We start from the raw sequence: 22,429 nt of genomic DNA on the forward strand, positions 1-22,429 counted from the left end.
TCCTTGGGTAAAAATCCTCACAAAACTCAAACATATATCAATATAAATAACAGAAAAAGTAACTTTGAAAGGGTTAATCATCGAAAAACTCATTCCACTACCCTCATCAAACTTAAAAAAAAATCATAATTCTAAATTAATGAACTAAAATCAAATGAAGATGAACAATGTTTATTATTAAAAATCTCCTCCTCATCATCAAATGTAGCAGACAATAAATAAAAGACAATTGTATCTTTTTTTTATTATTTTTTGAGAGGAAAAAAACATATTGAATTAACTATTATATCCTTCGGTAAAAAAACCTCACAAAATTCATACATGTAACCGCATAAATAAGAGAAAAACAGCAACTCTAAAACGGATAAATAGTCAAAAACTCATTCCACTCTTTCACTAAACTAAAAAAGAGCCAGAATTCTAAATTGATCACTCCTACTTCATTGTATGTCACATTTGATAATGAGAAGGAAATTTTTAATGATGAACTTTGTTTCATCTTCATTTGATTTTGATTCATCAATTTAGAATTCTAGTTCTTTTTTGATTTGGTGAGGGTGACAAAATAAGTTTTTGATTAATTATCTTTTTTAGAATTATTATTATTTTTATTATTTATACCGGTGCATGTATACTTTTCCCTTTATTATTATTATTATTAAAAATTGATTAAATAAAAGATAAAAATATAATTATCTTTTATTAAGATTTTTTACATCTGACTTTTGGTCAAATATTATTTTTTAAATATAGGAATAAAATGCCACTAGATAAAAAAATACAAAGATTAAAGGTATTTTTCATTTTTAATAATTTAACTGGATATTTTGTCATCTGAGCAAATGAACAGCTCGCTTCTTTTTAGTTTGCCGAGTCTCCAAGTAAAAAGAATTCTCTCTCCCTACCGCCAGCCATCGACGACGGAACCGGCGTCCCCGCTGCGACTAGCGATTGAAATAACCTGGAGATGGCGATTGTGAGCTCCGCGAGCGGTGTTATTGCGATGCTTCACGAACCGCACCCGGAGCTGAAGCTTCACGCCCTCGACAAGCTCAACTCCCTCGTCCACCTTTTCTGGCCTGAGATCTTCACCAGCGTCCCCACCATGTGAGCCCGTTTGCTCTAATTTTTCCCTCATTCTGCCTTTTATTCTTGATTTTTTTTCTTTTCCTCGGTTGGGTTAGGGCTTTAGTACGGGTTGCAGATTTGGTGTTTCTGTCGAGGTTTCTCCTTTCTTTGTTTTTTGAATTTGGGTACCTTGAATTTTGTGAATCTTTATAAAGTTACAGGAGGTGTGATTGGGAAAAGTGCTACGATGGGTTGAAGTTTGGACTTTTGGTTTTAATGTGTTTTCTAAGACGAGAACATGCTTATGAATCGTATTAGAGCTTGGAAGTGTGTTATTGTTATGCGACGTCAAGGATAGTTGTCCAGAAATAATTCCATAACATGGTTCGGTTTCTTTCGTGCTTATTTTTCCGTCAGTATCACTCAGCCTCATATTTTGCAGTGAAAGTTTATATGAAGACGAGGAGTTTGATCAAAGGCAACTTGCTGCATTGGTGGTATCTAAGGTGATGCTTTGCTTTCTTTTTCTTTTTGACAAATTAAATTTTTGTATCGAGTATTTGTTGTTACTTGATTTGAAACTGTTGTCATTTCATTTCCAATATTAGATGTTCTTATTTGGTTCTACTGGCCAAGTCTTTTCTACTATCTTGTAGAGCTTAATGACTCATTGTCTTACGCTCTTGGTGCTGGACCCCTATTTGATGTATCAGAAGATTCTGCTTATGCTCATACTTTATTAGGTATGCAACTCTAGCCAATTGATTCGATTGCATTTTTCTCTTCCAATTATTGTCGGTTCTGATTCATGTTGTTTTTTTAGCCAAAGCGCTAGATGAATATGCCACTCTTAAGTCTAAATCAACAAAAACAAGTGAAGGGGAGTCACAAATGGATCCAAGGTTGGAGGCAATAGTAGAAAGACTGCTGGACAAGTATGTTAAGAAATTTTGTGCTTTCAATATCTATTTATTACTGTCTATGAAAGTATCAACATATGTTGTTGATTCAGGTGCATTTTAGATGGTAAATACCAGCAAGCCATGGGGATGTCCATTGAATGTAGGAGATTAGATAAGCTTGAAAAAGCAATTAGTTGAAGTGACAATATTCATGGTGCACTTTCATATTGCATAGCACTTTCCCATTCATTTGTCAATCACAGAGAATACCGCTGTGAGGTAATGCTATCCTTGTCAGTTAAGTTTCCAATAAGCTTATTCATGTCTCTATAATAGCATATCTAGGTTGAATCTGATGCTATATTTGTGCTCGGTATTGAATCTGATGCAATTTTATGGGGATTTTCATTTTGTATAGAAAATAAAAAAAAAAATGGCACTCTGTGGAGTAACCTTGTGTAGCACAAATAAATGATAATATGAAATAAAATGGGTTGAGATGGTTTGGACGGTCAAAAAATGTTAATAGATTCTATAATTAGATGAGTTGGAATTGATAGAGTTGAAGGGGTAAGCGGTCAAGGGAGATAAAAGAAATTTCTAAATGTAATAGAAAAGTTATCTGAGACATCTGAATATCATCGATGATGTTAATGCAGACTCACATTGAGCTCAATGGAGGGTTAAATTCTTTTAGCTATGATAATAAAAATATACAATTTTGTTGCTATGAATTTTCAGAAAAGGTAGTATACAATTAAGTATATGCAGATTCAAAGTAACGAACATGTGCAAATATGATCGGCGATGTTGCATTGAGTTCAATAGGGGACAAGATTCATATAGCCAGCTTCATATAGGTAGAACAAACACAGATTGGCGATGATATTTATAGTATATGGATACTTATGTACAGATATAAACTAACAAATATGGCTGCTTCATCAACATTTGACGTTTTCCTAACTTTTAACCTGTTTGCTTAAATGTATGTGCTATCTTTTCCTCGAAAAAGCTTGTTGGCAATATTGCTTATTCATTAATCACCAGACCTTAGTGAAGGTGCTAAGTTATCTTATATTAAGAGAGAGGAAAAATTGTGAGCTCATATGGGAGATATTCTCATGATGATGATGTCTTATTGTGACCATTTAAAACAAAAAATCATATGCGGGACTACAATGGAAATTCCACGCAATTGAAATAATTTATAATGCTGAGAAACGACCCACATGATGATGGTGCGATTTAATCCTTGTGAATCTGGTAGTTCTAGAAAAGTATATTTACATTGTAAGGCATGGTTATGTTTGATCAAGAAATTAAAAAAATTGTGCAATCTTTTTCTGTGTGCATTTTCAAGTACTTGGCTCAATACAGGGATAACTTTAGTGGAGGGGATTTGTAGGAATTTGCATTAACATTATAGTCACAGTACATATGAACTTAACTGCATTCAATATGGTTGTTTTTAATGAATTATTGAATTTATAGCACCCTAGGAGCACGTTCTGATCCATAATGTTTCTGATTGGTCCTTTTCTTGGATTGTGAAATGAAAATCTTGTAGAAAATTTCATGATTTTGTTTCCAGTATGAAAATATAATTGGAAGCTTGTTCAATCTACTTGGATTGAGTTCATAATTCGGTTAGTGTAGAAAGCATGCATGACAGTTTCTGGTGTTTAATTTTGATAGATTAGTTAGTTATAAAATATGCTAACCTCTTTCTTCATTGAGTTTAATGTTTAACATGCATGGCGGCATGAACTTCGCTGACATCCTCACTGTAACAAATGTGGCCTGTGCTTCAACATGGATGCACGTGCCTTTTTTCATTCATTTGCACAAGAAAAATACTTGGGAGTTCAGAATTCTGTTAGTGAAATCTTTCTTTTGTGTGTGTGCGCGCGCGCGCGCGTGCGCGTGCGTGTGTGTTAGGGTTGGTTTGGCCTGAACACTTACTCTGATTTATCATACAATAAAAAGTGAGATCCATTTTTCATTTTGGGTGAGAATGCATCGCTCAAGTTGACATGTGACAAGTTGTCTAATTGCTTGTGGTTTAATATTGCAGGTTCTCCGTCTACTTGTCAAAATATATCAGAGGCTGGATTCTCCTGATTATTTAAGCATTTGCCATTGCCTCTTGTTTTTGAATGAACCCAAAACTGTTGCAACCGTTTTAGAGAGGTTGCTATCTGTGAACAAGGTATTTAATTATATTTTTCTTTTTGTATTTAGTGGCAGTGGCAATTCTGACATTTTGATTTATTTTCCTGTGTAGGAGGATGCCCTTCTTGCATTTCAGATAGCTTTCAATCTTGTAGAGAATGAGCATCAAGCCTTCCTATTAAAGGTTGTCAATCAGTTATCAGGCTTCACATCTCAAGCAATTGACCATGTGAACCCTGATCAAGTATCATCAACTCCAAATTCACAAAACGAGAAAGCCAATGTTGATGCAGAGGATGTTCACATATCTGAAGAATCTCATGCTGTTAATGAGATTGCAGAAAATACCACTGAAGTGGTCACCACTCGGAATGAGAGGCATATGAAGATAAAAGAGATTTTATCTGGAGAAACATCAATTCAGTTGACTCTACAATATATAGTCAGAATAGGTAACACATAACATCTTTCATAATTGGCTGGCAAGTCATTATCTTTATTCATGTGTATCTTACTATGGCATTCACATGCAAATTAATATCATTGTGTCTTGATCATAGGTCTGACCTTTTGATTCTTAAGACGATAAAGCAGTCAGTGGAAATGAGAAATAGTGTGTGCCAGAGTGCAGCAATATGTGCCAATGCGATAATGCATGCTGGAACAACCGTCGACACTTTTCTTAGAGAAAATCTGGTATGAGTATATTAGTGTATGCCATAGAAATTCCTTGGTTTCTTCTCCTTGATCTATCTTTTTTCAATTGTCATGTTGTTTTGATTAAAGAAAATTCCAGTAGTCGATATGTTTCTGCATTTAATTTAAGTTTAAATTTTCTTGATTCAATGTTGGCAGGAATGGCTTAGCAGAGCAACAAACTGGGCCAAGTTCAGTGCTACCGCTGGACTAGGAGTCATCCACAGAGGTCATCTGCAGCAAGGAAGGTCCCTGATGGCACCATATTTACCTGAAAGTGGTGCTGTTGGTGGTGGTAGTCCTTATTCTGAAGGTGGGGCACTTTATGGTTTGGGATTGATTCATGCTAACCATGGAGAAGGCATCAAGCAATTTCTTCGTGAAAACCTGCAGAATACTAATGCTGAGGTGACTTTTATTTATAAAATTCCCCAAACACTGAATCCGAAATACACTCATGCAAGCATCAAATTTAGTAACCTGGTCTCATTTGATATGTTGATATATATTTTACAGGTTATCCAGCATGGAGCTTGCTTAGGTCTTGGATTGGCAGCTTTAGGAACAGGAGATGAGGAAATATATGAAGATGTCAAAAATGTGCTCTATACAGATAGTGCTGTGGCTGGTGAAGCTGCTGGCATTAGTATGGGGTTGCTCATGGTTGGGACTGCAAGTGAAAAGGCTAGTGAAATGCTTGCATATGCACATGATACACAACATGAAAAAATCATTCGGTAAGTATGGTTTGTGTATTTTCCCTTTTTTTTTTTTGATGAAATTGTGTATTTGCCTAAATGGGCTGATGTGGCATGGTTGACTAGTTCATCTATTTCTTTTTTGGTAGCCTCTACACTCCTTTTTTTTTTGAAAAAAAAAAATCTTAATTCTTATAAAAGATATGTCATCTTTATGTTCTTGAGTCTTAAACTAGAAATCCTTTTTTTAATTACATCCACTAATTAAGAAGCCATACATTGATCTGTATTCTTCTTTACAGGGGCTTATCTCTTGGAATTGCTTTGACAGTTTATGGAAGGGAAGAGGAGGCGGATTTTTTGATTGAGCAAATGACAAGAGATCAAGATCCTATACTTCGTTATGGTGGCATGTATGCTTTGGCTTTAGCCTATCGGGGAACAGCAAACAACAAGGCCATCCGTCAGTTGCTTCATTTTGCTGTCTCAGATGTATGTGATGATGTCCGAAGGACTGCTGTTCTAGCCCTTGGATTTGTCTTGTACTCTGAACCCGAACAGGTAAGTTATTTTGAATTTGTTTATATGAATGCTTAAGTCTTAATAAATCTTGAATATGAAGATAGTAGTCCTTGCTCATCAAATTTATTTATGATGTTGTGTTTGCAAACTTATCTCCTGTTCGTGGTCTTCTCCTTCACTCTCATTTATTACCCATCGGCGGTTATAGCAACCCCTGTGATTATAGTAATTTCAATCAACCTGAGTCAATATTCCCAAACCAGTTATTTTTTACCTTATTGTATTAGTTTTTACAGTAATTTTCGGATGATGCAGACCCCGAGAATTGTTTCCTTGCTGTCCAAGTCTTACAATCCTCATGTCTGTTATGGCGCGGCTCTAGCAGTGGGCATTTCCTGTGCTGGTACTGGTTTGATTGAGGCCATTTCATTGCTTGAGCCTCTAACATCTGATGTCGTGGATTTTGTCTGCCAAGGAGCCCTCATAGCTATGGCCATGGTTATGATCCAAACCAATGACTCTTGTGACTCTCGTGTTGGAACATTCAGGTGCTGGTGACATTCTAATTTAGGCTTGTGATAAAGCAGATGATAACTTCCTTGCTATATGTTGTAAATCTTTTTGATATTTGTAGGTGGCAATTAGAGAAAATAATTCTAGATAAGCATGAAGATATGATGAGCAAGATGGGTGCAATATTGGCTTCTGGAATTCTTGATGCTGGTGGTAGGAATGTAAGCATTAGACTGCTGTCTAAAACAAAGCATGACAAAATCACAGCTGTTGTTGGGCTTGCAGTTTTTAGCCAGTTTTGGTATTGGTATCCCCTTCTCTACTTCATAAGCCTCGCTTTCTCTCCAACTGCCTTTATTGGACTCAACTATGATCTCAAAGTTGCACAATTTGAGTTCTTATCAAATGCAAAGCCTTCCCTTTTTGAGTACCCTCGCCCAACCACACCTCCTACCTCAATTTCTGCAGTCAGGATTCCTACTGCTGTTCTGTCAACAGCAGCTAAAGCAAAATCAAGAGCGAAAAAAGACGCTGAACATAAAGGCACTCTGGAGAAGCTTTCAAGTGACGATGCATCAAGTCCTTCAGTTTCTACCAAGTCCAGTAAATCTATTGAGAAAGATGCTAATGCAATGCAGGTAACTTCTGTGATCATTTTTCTGTTATTCTAAGCATATTATTAGAATGGTAGTGTCTGTCTTTATGTTGTTAATACAACAAAATAAAGCCTCATTCTGTTGGAACCCTTCAACATTTATTAACAATTTTTAAACTTTAATACAACGCTTCTTGGTTTTTTGTTGGATAAATTCCCATAGGTTTATGCTTTTCGTACTCAGATCAAATCACGAAAAATAGTCTACATTAATTAGAAGGCAGTTCATTTTCTGCAACAGTTAACTTATTTTGTTGGGGTTCTCTTTCAGAACAATTGTCTACCACGAGTTCAAATTTATGGGATATTTTGAGTTGCCCTGTCTTTTGTAATCAAATAAGCTAGTTTCTGATGCTTCCAAGAGGAAGAACAAGTATAAGCTAACCAAATTTGTTTTTTTTCCCCTCTAAGACAAAAAAACTAAACTTTTACAACAACATTCAGAAGCACCTCACATTATCCTTTTTAAGAGTCGTAGCTGATTTGGTCTCCCCTTTGAAGAGTTCTAGCTTCATCTCTTCTTTGATGGGACAAATTTTCAACAAGTGTGAAGACACAAATTTATATCTTATGAATGCGATAAATTCAATCTTCATAATAATAATTTCATCGGCAGCAATAATAATTTTATCAATGTGTTGTTGGATGTTAATAATACGTGAGATGAAACTATAAGTAGCTAAAGAATTTAAATTTTATTCATTTGAAACATTTTGAAATATATTAAGCACTTTAAAAACACCAAATAATTGAAGCAAAGTTAAAATAAATTAATCATAAATTCATGATGTGCACTAAATAAATTTATAGTAGACTCATACCAACCTAATGTTTCCCTTTGACACTATAAATTTAAGACTCCTAAACATAGCATACATGTTATTATTCAGGAAAATGTCTTGGAAAGGTCTACGTGCCCTCCATAATCCCTAGAAACTTCTCAATTTGACATATAAGACATTTCCATGGCTTGGTGTACGAAGTCTTGTTAATGCAAGGATCCTGAAAAAGGAGCTATTTTACACCGTCTTATCTTGCTTTTCAAAAAGTTATTTCGATATTCGAACTCATAATTTTTAAGTCACACGATAATAATTTTATCATTACACTAATTAGCCTCTCCTTCGTGTCCCTATTTATAAGTCCCTAAAAAATAAATTATATTTAGTGATATGTCACAAGATAAAACACCTATAGAAATTTTCAATGCCCCTTGCCATACTCCTTTTATGTAAGAATGTTGACCATTGTATTAATGTGGGTGCAAGTAAATTAATGAGCAAAGGATCACAAAAAGATCAAAATCTAAGTACCACCTTGACGTAGAATACTTGATTTGTCAGAGAGTGGTGGTTTAGTCACCAGAAGATTTCAAGCCATTATAACCAATCACATATAAAAGCATTTGCTAAATTTGACAATCCACGATGTTTGTAGGTTCAATTCAATTATGTTTCCAATGAAGTTATATATGATAAGGTTGAGTGGCTGAGACATTGCATCCGAAAGTCATCCACAATTAGCCATTGGGTCATGAAAGAATAAAGGAGAAGCAATTTCCTCCCTCTTATTTGCTCAAGTGGATAAAACTCACAAGAGATATGTGACAAACAGTTAGATCATTTTTCTTGCACAGACATATAAAGTATTTTCATTTTTTATGTCTTTTCATTTTTTGAGAGTTAAGTCGTAAGAAATCTTTTACCTTTAATATTGGAGACTTTGGTGACAAGTGTAAGGCAAGTTGCCTTGATCATTGACCCCTATGGGATACACTAAGCCCTCTCAAATAATCTAGGCAGATCAATTAAGAGCAGAGATTATAATATGGATGTCAAAGAGACAGCAAATAAATATAAAGCCATTCAACTGGGCTGGGCTGGGCTGGGCTGGGCTGAGTTGGTCCATCCAGCCGGCCTTCAAGATCACTCTGCTACTGCCTACACGTATCAACCAAACCCTTGTTAGTTCTTATATTAATTAAATCAGGCGCCGTTGTTTTGCGCCGATTCATTTTCAAACCCTTGTTTGTTCTCCTCTTCCACTTTCCCTCCACTTCCAATTTCTCCTCCTCCTTCATTACCTGATTAATTATGATGATGCTTGCGTCGGATGCAAAACCACCCTCTATTCATGGCCTCAACCATGGAGCCCTGGGTGGGTCGCATGAGACCAGAGGAATCAGACGCAAGCGCATCGACAACGAGTCCACCGGAGATGACGACGCTGCAAAAAAACAGAGAGTAGAATTGCCGATCTCTACGCCTAAACTGTCCTTGGTTTTGGATTTAGATCTCACTCTCTTAAACTCGGTCGAGGTAATCTATCTCCACTAATTGCACTGTATTTATTTGTTAATTTGTTGATTTTGTCAAAAATAATTATATTAAATGCTGACAAATTCATTTGATGGTTTTGCATTATCAGTTTGATCGAGCGGCTTCGGCCGATAAACGACTTTTGAGGAGAAAACTGACGATGCAGAAAGAGAGGGATGATTGTGATCTTTTCTGCGTTGATAGTCTTCGATGTTGGACGAAACTCAGACCCGGAGTCAGAGAATTCCTCCATAAGGTAACTTCTACTGTTTGTTTTTTATAAAAATATTAATTTAAGAATATTGTTATTGACTGATAAAGATACTTAACTTCTGAAAATAACAGGATGTTTTTTTTTAAAAAACAAAATGAAGATTAAAGGAAAGTAAGATGGTAATAAAATCAACATTAATTCATCCACATTAAGGGGATGAATATTAATATAATTACTACTATGCATGGGAGGGTGGGGAGTTTGATCAGGCCACACGATTCCATTCGGATAGGAATTTAAGTGAGTTTGGTTAATAGCGTATGAATGATGAATCTTTGCAGGTCATTTATAGTAAACAACAAAAAAACAACTAATAATATTTGGTACCATTTTTTTTTATCAAACCAGTAAGATTTATTAAGTTCACTCTCCTGTGACCATTATTCATGTCCTATATAAATGATGTTTTACTCACTAACATTACTGAACTAATTAATTTTAATAACATTATAGTTATAATTGCATCTGTCTTTTCTATAATTTAAATAGAGAACTGCTTTTTTTTTTTTTAATGTGATTGGCATTCATCTATTACATGTTACACATATTATGAATTAATCATTTCTTTTGTTTTTAATTGCAGGCGAGAGAATTGTTTGATCTGCACGTCGTCACTATGGGGACTCAGCGATATGCGGTTGCGATGGCCGAGTTACTTGATCCCACCGGTACCTTATTCTTCGGCAGGATCATCTCCAGAGAGGATGCCAGCATAGATGATCACGGTCTATTGGTTAAAAATTTAGATCAAGTGACTACTTTTGAGTCCAGCGTGCTGATTTTGGATGATACTGTGAGAGTTTGGCCGCATAATCAATGGAATCTCATTCTCATTCAGAGGTACATATAAATAAATAAATAAATAAAGTAATGTTTCTTTAATTATTTGAATAATATTTTTTATTCATTATTGAAATTATTGACAATTTAATTTGTGCAGATACGCCTATTTTCCTTACACTTGCCATAAATACATGGTGGCGGGAGATTCGCCACTTCATACGGGCGTGGACGATGATGATGCTTTAGCATCCGTCTTATTGGTAAGAAATAAATTATTTTCTAATCTACTCTCGTACTAATTAAGAGGGGTTAATTTACATTTTAAATGCTTCAATATTTTTAAAATTTATTTTCATTGAACAGGTGCTACAGAGAGTTCATGATGACTATCACTTGGTGCATCACTATGCGAGTCACGTCGATGTCAGGAGCATACTCGCGAGCACTCTCAGATCATAGCTCTCTATTTGCTACTCTAGATTGGATTGCAATTGTATTACTTTGATACATTTGTAAACTTTTGAAATGATAATTGAAATATCCAAGAAAGTTATTATTCATTCCATTGTACTAACCTTAGTTTTCTTGGGGACTTCCACTGCATTTTGGTTACTGGAGAAACACTCGAGTTGAGGAACTCATGTAAAAATGAGTAATAATCAGGTACCCCTTTGAGACCTAAAGGTTACTGGGACAATATCTACCTCAACATAGAGTGCTCCTTTGAGACCTTATGTGGATAATGCAAAAGCATTAGGGAGGATGATCCTTGCGTATGTGGCAGGTAAGTGCCTCTTTGCTGAAAACTATGGGAACACAATGGAATGATGAAATAACTTTGATTGGTAATTATTGATATGCTGAGCTACATTGCATAGCGCACAGAGAACTTCTTAAGGATAGGCCATAATGAAATAATTCCTATACATGTGCTCATTAACAAAATTACCTGATAGAATTTAGATGAATTCGGATAATTTAAATGTATTTAACTGCATGTTTTGTTGCAAGAATCATGCATGTGAATGCTATCTGGTGAGACAAGAGAGCCCTTAATCTTTTTTTATCAAGAGAGTTTTAAATCAAAATCTGCTGTTGCTAAATTAGGAGGCCACATCTCAATGTGGTTCCTTACTGAGATAAGGATTTTCATTCCAACCAGTGAAAGGAAAATACATTTCAGTAGCCTTCATCGTTGAAGTGAAAAGGAGAATGAGAGATCTCTGTACCAAACAGAACTTTTATAACTAAAGCAAAACCTCTAGATTTAAATTTTGAGAAAATAAAAAAGAATCTACCAAATGTCACAGTATCCATATGCTCAAATGTAAGATGGTTTGAAGCTATGCTCAAATGTAAGATGGTTAGGAGCTAAGGAAGATAATAGTCCTAACAAAATCTAATTTGTTCTTTCCTATAATACATTGCACACAAGTGCTCTTGGAGGGTTGTGGTTCATGTTGTTACTTTGTGATGTAGCTTGGAAATGCATTAAAAGTTAGACAAGAAATAGACAGGGCACTATGTCACAACATACAAAGCAGTAATCAGATCTCCTTTGATTATTTTTTTTCTTTCTAAATAACAGTAATAAAAGGTTGATTCAATCAAAAAAACTAGACACAAGGAATAACGTACTGAGAGAAAACATTAAGTGGATCAAGAACCCTTAACCTCGTCACTTGATCACGGATGCTGAGCTACTACATCGAGATGTAACAATGAAAAGAAACTGAATGAGATACACCATGCGGAGTGGAATAACTATGCCGCACTGCTGGTTTTCGAAGCAGCAATGTCTTCAAGACGCTTCCATGTTGCTTCACGTTCGGATACCATTTCTTTGTGTTGAGCTTCATCTTCCTGGAATTTCTTCAAACACTCCGCAACCAGCTGAGGATCGTGGTCAGAGAAAATCTTGCGAACGTTTATTGTCAAGCTCTGCACGGCTGGGTTCCAGTGACTCTTTGAGTTTCTCTCCAATGCAGGGAAAATGACAGGTAGTATAACCTTGCTATTCTGTTTGATCAAGGTTTCAATATGATCATTATTCCAAAGGAACAATGCTCTTTCAGCCACCTGCATAAGAGCATAGGAACGAAAAATGATCTAACTCTAATCATAAGCCAATGACCAAAAAACAAATATGCACGCACCACAACCTAGCTCAAACCTGTGGCACATAGCATTTTAAACTAAAAACCAAAGAGTTTCCAGCTGAAATAAAATAAAATAAAAACTCAACTAACAATTTAGGACCATTATATGCTTGACTACCAAGACAACTATTGTATTGAGGTTTAGAGAAATTAGGAGTGTCTAATGATTATATGATTGCGATAAAAAAAGATATGCATACTGCTAGGAGTGTCCATTATTTGATTCAAACCAAAACACCAAACTAAACTGTAAATCTAAAGCTTTGATTGAGGAGGAAAACTTTGGAGATTAAGAATTAAGTTAACTAGAACTGCAATAAAAATATTTGAAATGCAGTTTCAATATTAATAAAGAATTGAGTGAATAGTTAAGACTTAAGATAGATGAATATGAAATTCTTGTATTGCTTCTTTGCATTGCTAATAGGGTGATGCCCCAATTTGGGTTTGTGAAGGTTATTGCTACTCCATTTAGCAGCTAACCATGCCATGGGTTCTAACCTGTAGGGGAGTGTTAGCCTTTCATCCTTTATGGGCTGGCAATAGGTCATAAGTCCCATACTGGGACATCAGGTTAGTCAATCTCTAACGATCAGTTGCTCATGGGCCTTATACGGTGACGTGGACTGTGTCAGTCCCTGACAGTTGGTCATAAGTCCAATGTTGCTACATTGGCTTAGTCAATTTCTAGCAATTGGTCATGCATTTGTCCTTATATGGGGCTTGCTACCTATCAATTTCTTTAGTTTTTCTTACTTGGCACATCCTTGCTTAGTCTCACTTTCAAGTTCAGTGAGCTATCCTGTTATTGCTCTCCTTGTTCCACAGTTTTAAGGGCATTTGTCGTAACTTCACGGGAGTTCAAGACATCTAACTTGAGAAGGCTTGATCATCATTGCCTTAAAGTGCTTGAGAGTGTGCCCCTCTTTACACAGGCAAGTTCTTACAAGAATGTTTCCACTTTTCCTCGGCTCAAGGGTGAATTCACCTTGAGTCTCATTAACAAGAGGGCATTATCTCGAATAGACTAGGTATCACTTGTTGCTTCATCTTTTTTTACATGGGTGCTTGTTGACATCGTGAACTACTTCTAATGTACATAATTGTGCAACTTAGAGGTGTAACGCTCTGCCTTCCACCCTGTCTGGTTTTGATTGGGGCGGCTTCCTCAATCTGTAGCACCAACTCCTTATTAATGTTCAAGGCATTTTTGTAACATGCCTTCAACTCTACTGGGTCAGCTGATATCATTTCAACCTCAACGAGGTTGGGAACTTCATTACCAAGCTATATACAGAAACTGCTTCTTCTAAGGGATGGCCTGCCAAGTATTTATTACATAATTACATTGTAAATTGAAAGCAAATCAACTACTAAGAATTGTACTTGAATACTTCTGAACCACTACTATTCTCCTATGATAACGACAAGGTGATGGTCCTCAGAGTATGTATAGCATTCGTAGGGAAACTTGTGAGGATCATGTTCTCCCTATCAAGGTCTATCTTAGTATAGCTTATCTTCACAAAGTTGTCATAAAAAAGCACATCAGCTGAGTTGCCTGAGTACTCTTTTTACTAAGCAATTGACAACCTAGAGATTGACCAGCGTAATGGCGATCTGCCATTTGACCTGCAATATCATATCTTTTTATGAGAAAGTGAGGTTTCAATTTGATTCAGGTGCTATACTCAAGGAGAAGTAGGTAGGCCTTTTGTTCACATAAGCCTTGGTCTTCATGTTGCTTGACCTGCCTGTTGTTGAGCCTCCAATAATCAAATAAGTTTTTTTGAATTGGTTTGCTCACTATTTTCTTTTTCATTTTCTCTCTTATATGCATGAGGAAACAACACATGTATCTGTTCTTGATTAGCTTTTTTTTTATCTCCTACCTCAAGTGGAAGTCATCAATGTAATGTCTGTGGTCAGTATGGAAAAGACATAATAAACTGCAATCTTTCTTATGGGCTGTAGATCTGATTAGCTGGCTCAGTCTATTAGCTTTTTTATCTCATTTTTCTATGAGAATCACTGATAATGGGATAATCAGAGGGATTCCCTAGCTTTTTTGAACCTCAAAGGACCTTGTCAGAAGTTTTGGGGACACGTGTGGTCACAGTCTTTGAGGCTCATCTAATCTTTTGGACCTCACTTTTGATGTCATGAACTTTACGACATAGCATATTGGCTTACTCTTTTTAATATCTCTGTATAGTGTGACAACGGCTCTCATATAGCGAGTGCAGAAATTGGATGGTTAAAGATATTAAGCTATCAACACTTTTGGCTATTTAACAGTTGTCAAAGAAGCAGGCTTTGAAGCTGTGAGTTAACTCCTCGGAGCTGGCAATCTATCCCACAAGTCTGCAAACCACTTTTGGGCCACTCCCGCCAACATAGAGGGGAAAACCCAACACATAATTGCATTAGTCATTCCATACAAAGACATCCTTATGTTGAAGTCATCCACATGTTTAGTCCAGCCAAATGCTTCCATCATATGTATTCATGCTAGACACATGAAAGTTTGTAAAACAAGCTCTTCTTGAATATTCTGAACCAACAGGGTTTGTTCAACCCTAGCTCTAGCACCTAACTTGGTTGATCCTTGTGCAGCACTTCAAAAGGTCATTTAATTCTGTCCTTCTAGAATGGGCTTAGACTCCAGCGAAACTTCTAGTTCTTCCTTCGACCAGTGATTCACTAGGTTTCTTTGAGAATTGTCCTCGCAATTCAGAATTTTGTTACTCATCTTGTCAATTAAGAACCAAATGAGTCTTCCCCCATTGAAATTGACTATCACTTGATGGCCTCCTCAAGATAGGAACCTAGGTGATTTGAGCTCAAACACTTGTCATCCCTTTAAGATTCCATGCCCTGCTCTTCACCATACCGGTCCATACCTATCATATTGATTTGTTAAGGGTCAACTTAATAGATGAGTTTAGACATTTGTTGGAGCATGCCATATGTAGGACCAAGCTAGAGGAAATCTATGAAAGGGCTCATGGTGTGGAGCCAATTAAACTCTTAGTGAAGTGGTTGTGGGTCTATCCAATTGGGAGTTATTGTTGCGGATTTTCTCTCTCCTAAGCCTAGAAACTTCACTCTCCTCAATCCTCCCAAAACTCACTTTCCCATACCCTAAGGCCTTATAGACCTTCAAATCTGCATTAACACTGCCTACCTTACTGACATCATCTCAGTTGTTTCCTGCTACGGTTATGACGTCAACCAAACATCATGGATCATTGATGTGAGCCAGCAAGTGTCAATACATATGATAATGCCTCTTTGTAGAACAGAAAACTAAAGAAGAAATTTGCAACAATTCATTCACTTAACATTACTCAATATTGGTGGCAAAGAATTGATTGAAATCACTTCCCGAATCTCTGTCATGAAACTCATGACACGATTAAGCAAACTCAACCTTTGGAGCCCACTATAGACTACAGACAAGCTTCACAAAATGTATAAATCAATTTAAGCCTTCAGCAAATAGAATGAGTCTAAATGATATCAAATAAGTAAATTTATCAGACAGATAAAATTTCTTCTCGATGTATCTAGCAATAAAATCAGAAAAAATCAACCTAACAAATAGTGAGAGTTGATTTAAAAAAGCAGATATTGACTTTAAACATGCTCCAGTTTATCTTAACTAATCAATACACGAAAGACAAGAACGGCCACTATAATATATATTCAAAGGTATTATTCCATACCCAAAGTAACACGGTGTGCTGACACAACAACAACCTCAGTTGACACTATGACGTATGCTATAAGAAATACAATTATGTAGAAAAGCTAAATATGGTGCTTGAGGTTTCAATAGAACAATGGCCAAAGCATTTAAAATTACCATTAATTTAACATGAAAGAAGAAAAGGCATTCCAAGAAAAATATAATTGGAACTAAGTACATGGTCCTGTAGAGCATAAAGTGGAATTAAAACTGAAGGTTGAGAGGAATTTTACCTGAAAGTGAGAACTACTCAAGCAGCGAGCAATCCGCTGAAACAGTGGAACCATACATCTCTGAAAATCTGCAGGCTGGGTTGCTTCTAGGACTTCTTCTAACTCCCCTAGGAACATTACTTCTTTCGAACTATTTGTAAGAGGCCAATATTTTAACAACCCATGTATGACAGTATCTGAAAGTTTGCAATCCTTTTCAATAAATTGAGTTATGCAATATGACAGCTGCTGATGATACATAGCCATGCATCGTGGTTTGTGAAGTGGGATTAATGCACGTACAAGAAACAACTTATGCTCTTCCTTTAGTGGCAATGCAAAGCCACTGACAATACTTCCTAAAATCTCCAACAGCTCAGCAACTCCATTGTGCTTTTCTGTCTCAAAGATGAATCGATAAAAGATGTTATTAATCGCCTTCCTAATAAATGGGCGGTGCGCCATAAATTTCCCATATATACGATGAAGTATGGTCTTTAAGTACTCCCTCTCTCTTGGGTCTTCAGAATCAAAAAGATCAAGCAGCTTGAGAACAAAGGAATGGTCTATATACCTCTTTGCCAACTTAGCATCTGTCTCTGGAGAAGCAACAAATCGTAGAAAGAATTCATAGATGATTTGCAAGTGTGGCCATGCAGGGTCCATCATAGGTTCTTCCTCATCTCCATCAACTTTTTCTAGAATCATGCTCTCTCGATGTGGGGAAGTTAAGGTCCTGAACAAGTTGATGGACACCATCTTTGTAATCTCTTGCATCACATTCTCAGGAAACTTCCCGCTTGCAGAAGCTACATAATCAACAAGCTCTAGTAGAGTTTGTTGCTTTATGTCTTTCTCCTTCAGATTTTTTGTTGGGTCAGTAAAATCAAAAACGACACAGCATAGGTCCAATTTTCTCACAAGTAAGCTTTGTTTCTCAGCGTTAGAAACATCTTTAAAGTTCGGTAATGCTTCATAGACTGGGGGTATGTAATTTCCATTCATCCTTGGATTAACAGTTGAAGGATGCATTAGATTATTTGATCCAGGAGGCGATCCAGAAACCTGACTGTTCAAATGAGTGATCCTACTTGTTTGTAGATCTCCACTCCTAGCACTACTTGAAGAAGAAGATGATGATACTGAAGCAGGGCCACCAACTGAATCCCGACCATCAGACTTTGATGGCTTTCGAGGGAGCCGGTTCAGGATCTGCTTAATCATGCTTAGATGCAAACAACTAAATTTTAATTGAATAAAGACGCAGATGATGTAGGGGTGTGTTCCAGGAGAAGATCGATTGGTAAATAAGACCTTCTTTTTTTTGTCTTTTGGAGGCAGGCAGATTATGCTCTTAATCACTTTCTCCTTTTTTTAACATCTCCAAATAAATGACTACAGCAATAACTTATTGAGCTCCTTGGAAAGTTCTGCGATCAGATTAAAAAACGTGCTTTTCATCTGAACACATTTTCTTCACAAGAAATCCGCAACCAAGAGGAGAAATCCCAATCCAAAGATGCAATATGAAGGGTAGATCGGGAGGAAATAGCTCGAAAATTCTACCACATATCTGAAAGAAAAAAAAATTCAAATTTTCGTGTTATCCGCGATTAAGTAACACCACTCCATCCCCAAAATCAGCATCAAAGCTTCCCCCGTTCCCCGAGTTTAGCATCGAGCGATTCGGGCGGCGCCACGATCGGCCAGAGATCTGGATGAATCAAGAAAGGAATTTTCCACAAGAATCGATCGATAGCGGCATTCCCAATTACAAACACTGACAGCAAAAAAAAACACACCTTTTTTTATTGTTTTCTGAAAAAAAAAAATAGTACCTCATTGCTTCCCCAGCGTCGTCTCCTACACCTTCCATTTCAAGAAGAAGAAGAAGAATGAAGAGGAGGAAGAAAAAAAAGAAGAGAAAGGGAGAGAGGGGAAGGAAATGATGAAGGTGGGGGACGAGCGACGGCAAACAACGAAAGAAGGAAAAAGGAAGAGAGGACATTCTCGATTTCTAATCCGAGAAATTTAATTTAATTTAATTATTTCTTTCAGTACAAAAAAGATAAAGAAAAGCCCAAAACGCGGGCCTGCAAATTGGGCCCCTCAGAGACAAAAGCCATGAATGGTGAACTATTGGGGCCCATTAATTTATCACCTTCAGGGTTGAGTTGATAAATGGGTAGAACGAGAAAATTGATAGCTTTCAACATTTTATAGGATCTTGTGCTATGGGGTATATCTACATAAATTTTTTTTTCAAATAGATATCACAATCAAAAGATATTGGACTCTTGAGTTGAGTTGGCCGCCACATGTACTTTTCAATTTACCATGATTTTTTTTTTGTGCTATGTGGTGTTAATTATGGTAAAAAAAATATTATAACAATTTTAATCAAAATTAATTAAAATAATTTTAATATTTATAGAAATAAAGTTATCATCTATCCTCCGAGTAATTTTAATTAAAATTACTATTGTTGAAATAAAGTTATTTTTAATTAAAATTAATATATTTTGTTTTTAAAATATAATATATTATAAAAGAAGGTCATATTTTAATGATTTTAAAAAAAAATCCTGATACTTTAATTATTTTTCTTACTCCATCTTTTACCCTTAAACCTTTTTCTCCCTATCACATGCACTGCACGTGCCCTCCAAAATGCCTTTTATATATATATATATATATATAATTGTTACCTGGGTGATAATTGTGGGTGTCTCTTACAGTGTGCAAAACACTGAATTTTTTTCTTTTATTTATTTATTTATTTTTAAGTTTTAGGTTATACCAATAAATCTTTATTTTTAGGATCTAGAAGTTAAGTTATACTATTAAGTATAAAAAATTTCAAATTGAAATTTATTTTTAGATGTACACGGAGTGTGCAAGGTAAAATATAGAAGATATTAAAAGTATTATATATATATATGGGAATGATACGATGCTCACCTCCCATGTTGGACTGAGAGGGTCAATTCACACGAGTACAAGAGGAATAATATCCTACTTATTTTATGGTGCACACCGCATGTACACTATGTGTATTTTTTCCACTTCTTTTAACCTAAATAATATATCATAAATCTTAAATCTTAAGCCTAAATCATATATATATATAGTTGCCCTAGTCTTGGTACCCCAATGCTCGAGACATGTTCCAAAAATATATAAGCAGTCGAATAATAATAAAACAATAAAATGAATTAATGAGTACAGTGACATATTGTGGCCCGGGGGGCGCCCTCGGATGGATCGGCAAGCTGGTCGCGACGCTGAACGAGTCGTCGTGACCCAGAAGGGTAGATGAATGTGAGTCAGCTAAGAAGCCGGATCTACGGGCAACGACACGAAATCATTTGCCGCATGGATCCAAAAGGCGTCACGTAGGCCGAAATATGACCATGGCACCTAGGCCGGAATATCACAGTGGCTCATAGGCCAGAACACGGCACACACGCCGCCTAATACAAGTAACTCACAATTATAATAGTGGTACAAAGAGCAAAACATAGCGGCTCGATGGCCGACACATAGCAATGGTCGGATCTGCGTCGAAAACAGTGGAGACAGTGCCAATATGATCCGGTAGAGGCGCCGGAGTCTATTGTAGAGGCGTCAGGAGGAAATAAGGCTGCGGGCAATGGTTGTAGATGCCAAAAAAGAGGAGGCGGTGCTTGGGCTGCTGGCACGTTGAGGGATAGGGAGAGGCGGCACGGTGGCGTCGGAGTGGAGAGGGGGCTGCGGCGCGCGACGCTTGCTGACAAGAGGAGAGGGAGAGAGGAGAAGGCGATCTCGCTGACCAGAGAAGGCTGGCTCGGAGACAATGAGGAGGAGCGGTGTTGAGGGGAAGGTCGGCGTGGAGAAGGGGTACAACGTCCAAGGTCAAAAGGAGGCGGTCTAGCTGTCTGAGGGAAGCTGGTGGCTGGACGCGAGGATGCACTGTCGGCCTGCTGTAGACGATGGAGAAAAAGAGGTGGCTGGTGGAGGCGGCCATCGATGGTAGCAATGTGAAGGCGTGGCCAGCGGAAGAGATGTGGTGCTCACGTGCATCATCGGCGACGTCCTCTCGTATGTTGGCGGCGTGAGTGAAGGGCAGCACCGACCACTAAAGGCTCGAGGCTAGCTGCGACCCGGATCGAAGACGAGAAAGGGGAGCAGAGGCGCTTGACCTCTGGATGCGATGGCGTCCAGCTCAGGGCGAAGGCAACGAGAGGGGTTGTCGACCTCCTCGTCATGAGAGAGAGTAGAGGAGAAAGGGAAACAACAGCTGGCCGGCATGTGTGAGGAAAGGGAGAGGACTACCGACATTAGATCCGGCCGGCTTCGGAGACAACGAAGGGGGCGTCAGCGTCATCATTCTCCCCTGTGTTCCTCCCCTCCTCTCCTGAAAGCCCCCTTCTCCTCCCCTAAAAAGACTTATCCTCTTCTTCCTAGCGGCGGAATGAGAGAAAACCCAGAAGACTTCTCTTCTTCATCCTTTAAAGCCCTAACCAATAGAATGACAAAGAATGTCCCTCTTCTTCTCCATAATTACCTTTGGGCCAGAGACATATCCACATCGCCAAGGATAGGTGAGGTTCATTGGAAGTAAGTAGAATAATATTAGAATAGGAACGACAAGGTATCCTCTCTCTTGACAGTTCATAAATCAAACCTAGGAAACACCCCAGATCAACTCAAACCAACTTCTAAAAAATAGTCGTTATTGTTCACAATTACTATTCACAACAATAAAATAATTGGTACCGAGCCTAAGTTTCTTCGGACCATGAATAATTTCTATAAACTTCCAGAACTTTCAGAAAATATATTAGAAAATAGATTTATTAGACCTAGTCTCACAATTTCCAACTAGAAGAATTATTACTTCTAATCAACATAAACATAGTTGTTTTGTTATATCTTGTAAATTTGATCACTGTTTACATAATGATGATCCTCACTTAAACACCATCATAGATTTATTCTTGAGTATAGGAACTACCTTAGAATCTCACAAACAACAAACTAAAACCTTATTGGAACATATATCCAATACTTTAGTCCAACAAACACAAACAATAAGTGATCTAAGAGGAGCCAAAGTATTCTTAATCCTATATGACTCTAGATTTTCAAACAATGAAAAGGCAATTATAAGAGTCATTGAAATAGACATGAACAATAACATAGGCATTACATTTTTTTGCCCAAAATCCAATATGATTATTTCAGACTTTATCAAACATATTTAAATCATACTCCAAGCTAAAGGTTATGGAAACTTCTAGAAATACAATGTCCAAATTGACATAATTTTCTTGGAAAAAATAATGACTCAAATTAATAATAGCTTTGAAGTACAAATAATAATTCTCAGGAACTAACGACCTGAGATTTACCCTACTATGCGCCTAACGCTTGTGTACCTACATTTATCTCTTTCCATATCCGTGGGCCCGATATTAGGGGAGTCAACACTAGGAGGTCGTTAATGTAGCGGATCTATATTTTTTTAAGGTACAAATAAACAATATCATTGAAGCACAAAAAGAATTTACTTCCTCAAACCAAAAGATTTCTCATTGGAAATATTAGTAGGACTAGATTGGACCATCAATCTAGAACCTCAACCGCAAACTCTTTAACCAACACATTTGATAATATATAAAGATAGGCATGGTGGCTTGATGGTTAGGTTTAATGACTATA

At 37.0% G+C, this 22,429-nt stretch overlaps 1 protein-coding gene and 1 pseudogene across 2 annotated transcripts; one reads left to right on the forward strand and one right to left on the reverse strand.

Moving 5' to 3' along the window:
- Positions 1 to 850: 850 nt before the first annotated feature.
- LOC122046991 lies at positions 851 to 11,429 on the forward strand (annotated as a pseudogene).
- Positions 11,430 to 12,142: 713 nt separating this feature from the next.
- On the reverse strand, positions 12,143 to 18,729 carry LOC122046992 (serine/threonine protein phosphatase 2A 57 kDa regulatory subunit B' theta isoform-like). 2 transcript variants are annotated; one of them, XM_042607987.1, is made up of 3 exons: positions 18,565 to 18,729; positions 16,748 to 18,299; positions 12,143 to 12,683 (listed from the first exon to the last, which is right to left on the reverse strand). In XM_042607987.1, exons 2-3 carry the CDS (start codon positions 17,948 to 17,950, stop codon positions 12,369 to 12,371), a joined length of 1,518 nt encoding a protein of 505 aa, XP_042463921.1. In that variant the 5' UTR covers positions 17,951 to 18,299; positions 18,565 to 18,729; the 3' UTR covers positions 12,143 to 12,368. The 2 variants fall into 2 exon arrangements, with proteins under 2 accessions (XP_042463921.1, XP_042463920.1); XM_042607986.1 differs by having other exon boundaries at positions 16,748 to 18,440.
- Positions 18,730 to 22,429: the final 3,700 nt, after the last annotated feature.

This window comes from Zingiber officinale, chromosome 2B, assembly GCF_018446385.1.
Source record: "Zingiber officinale cultivar Zhangliang chromosome 2B, Zo_v1.1, whole genome shotgun sequence".
NCBI lineage: Eukaryota > Viridiplantae > Streptophyta > Magnoliopsida > Zingiberales > Zingiberaceae > Zingiber > Zingiber officinale.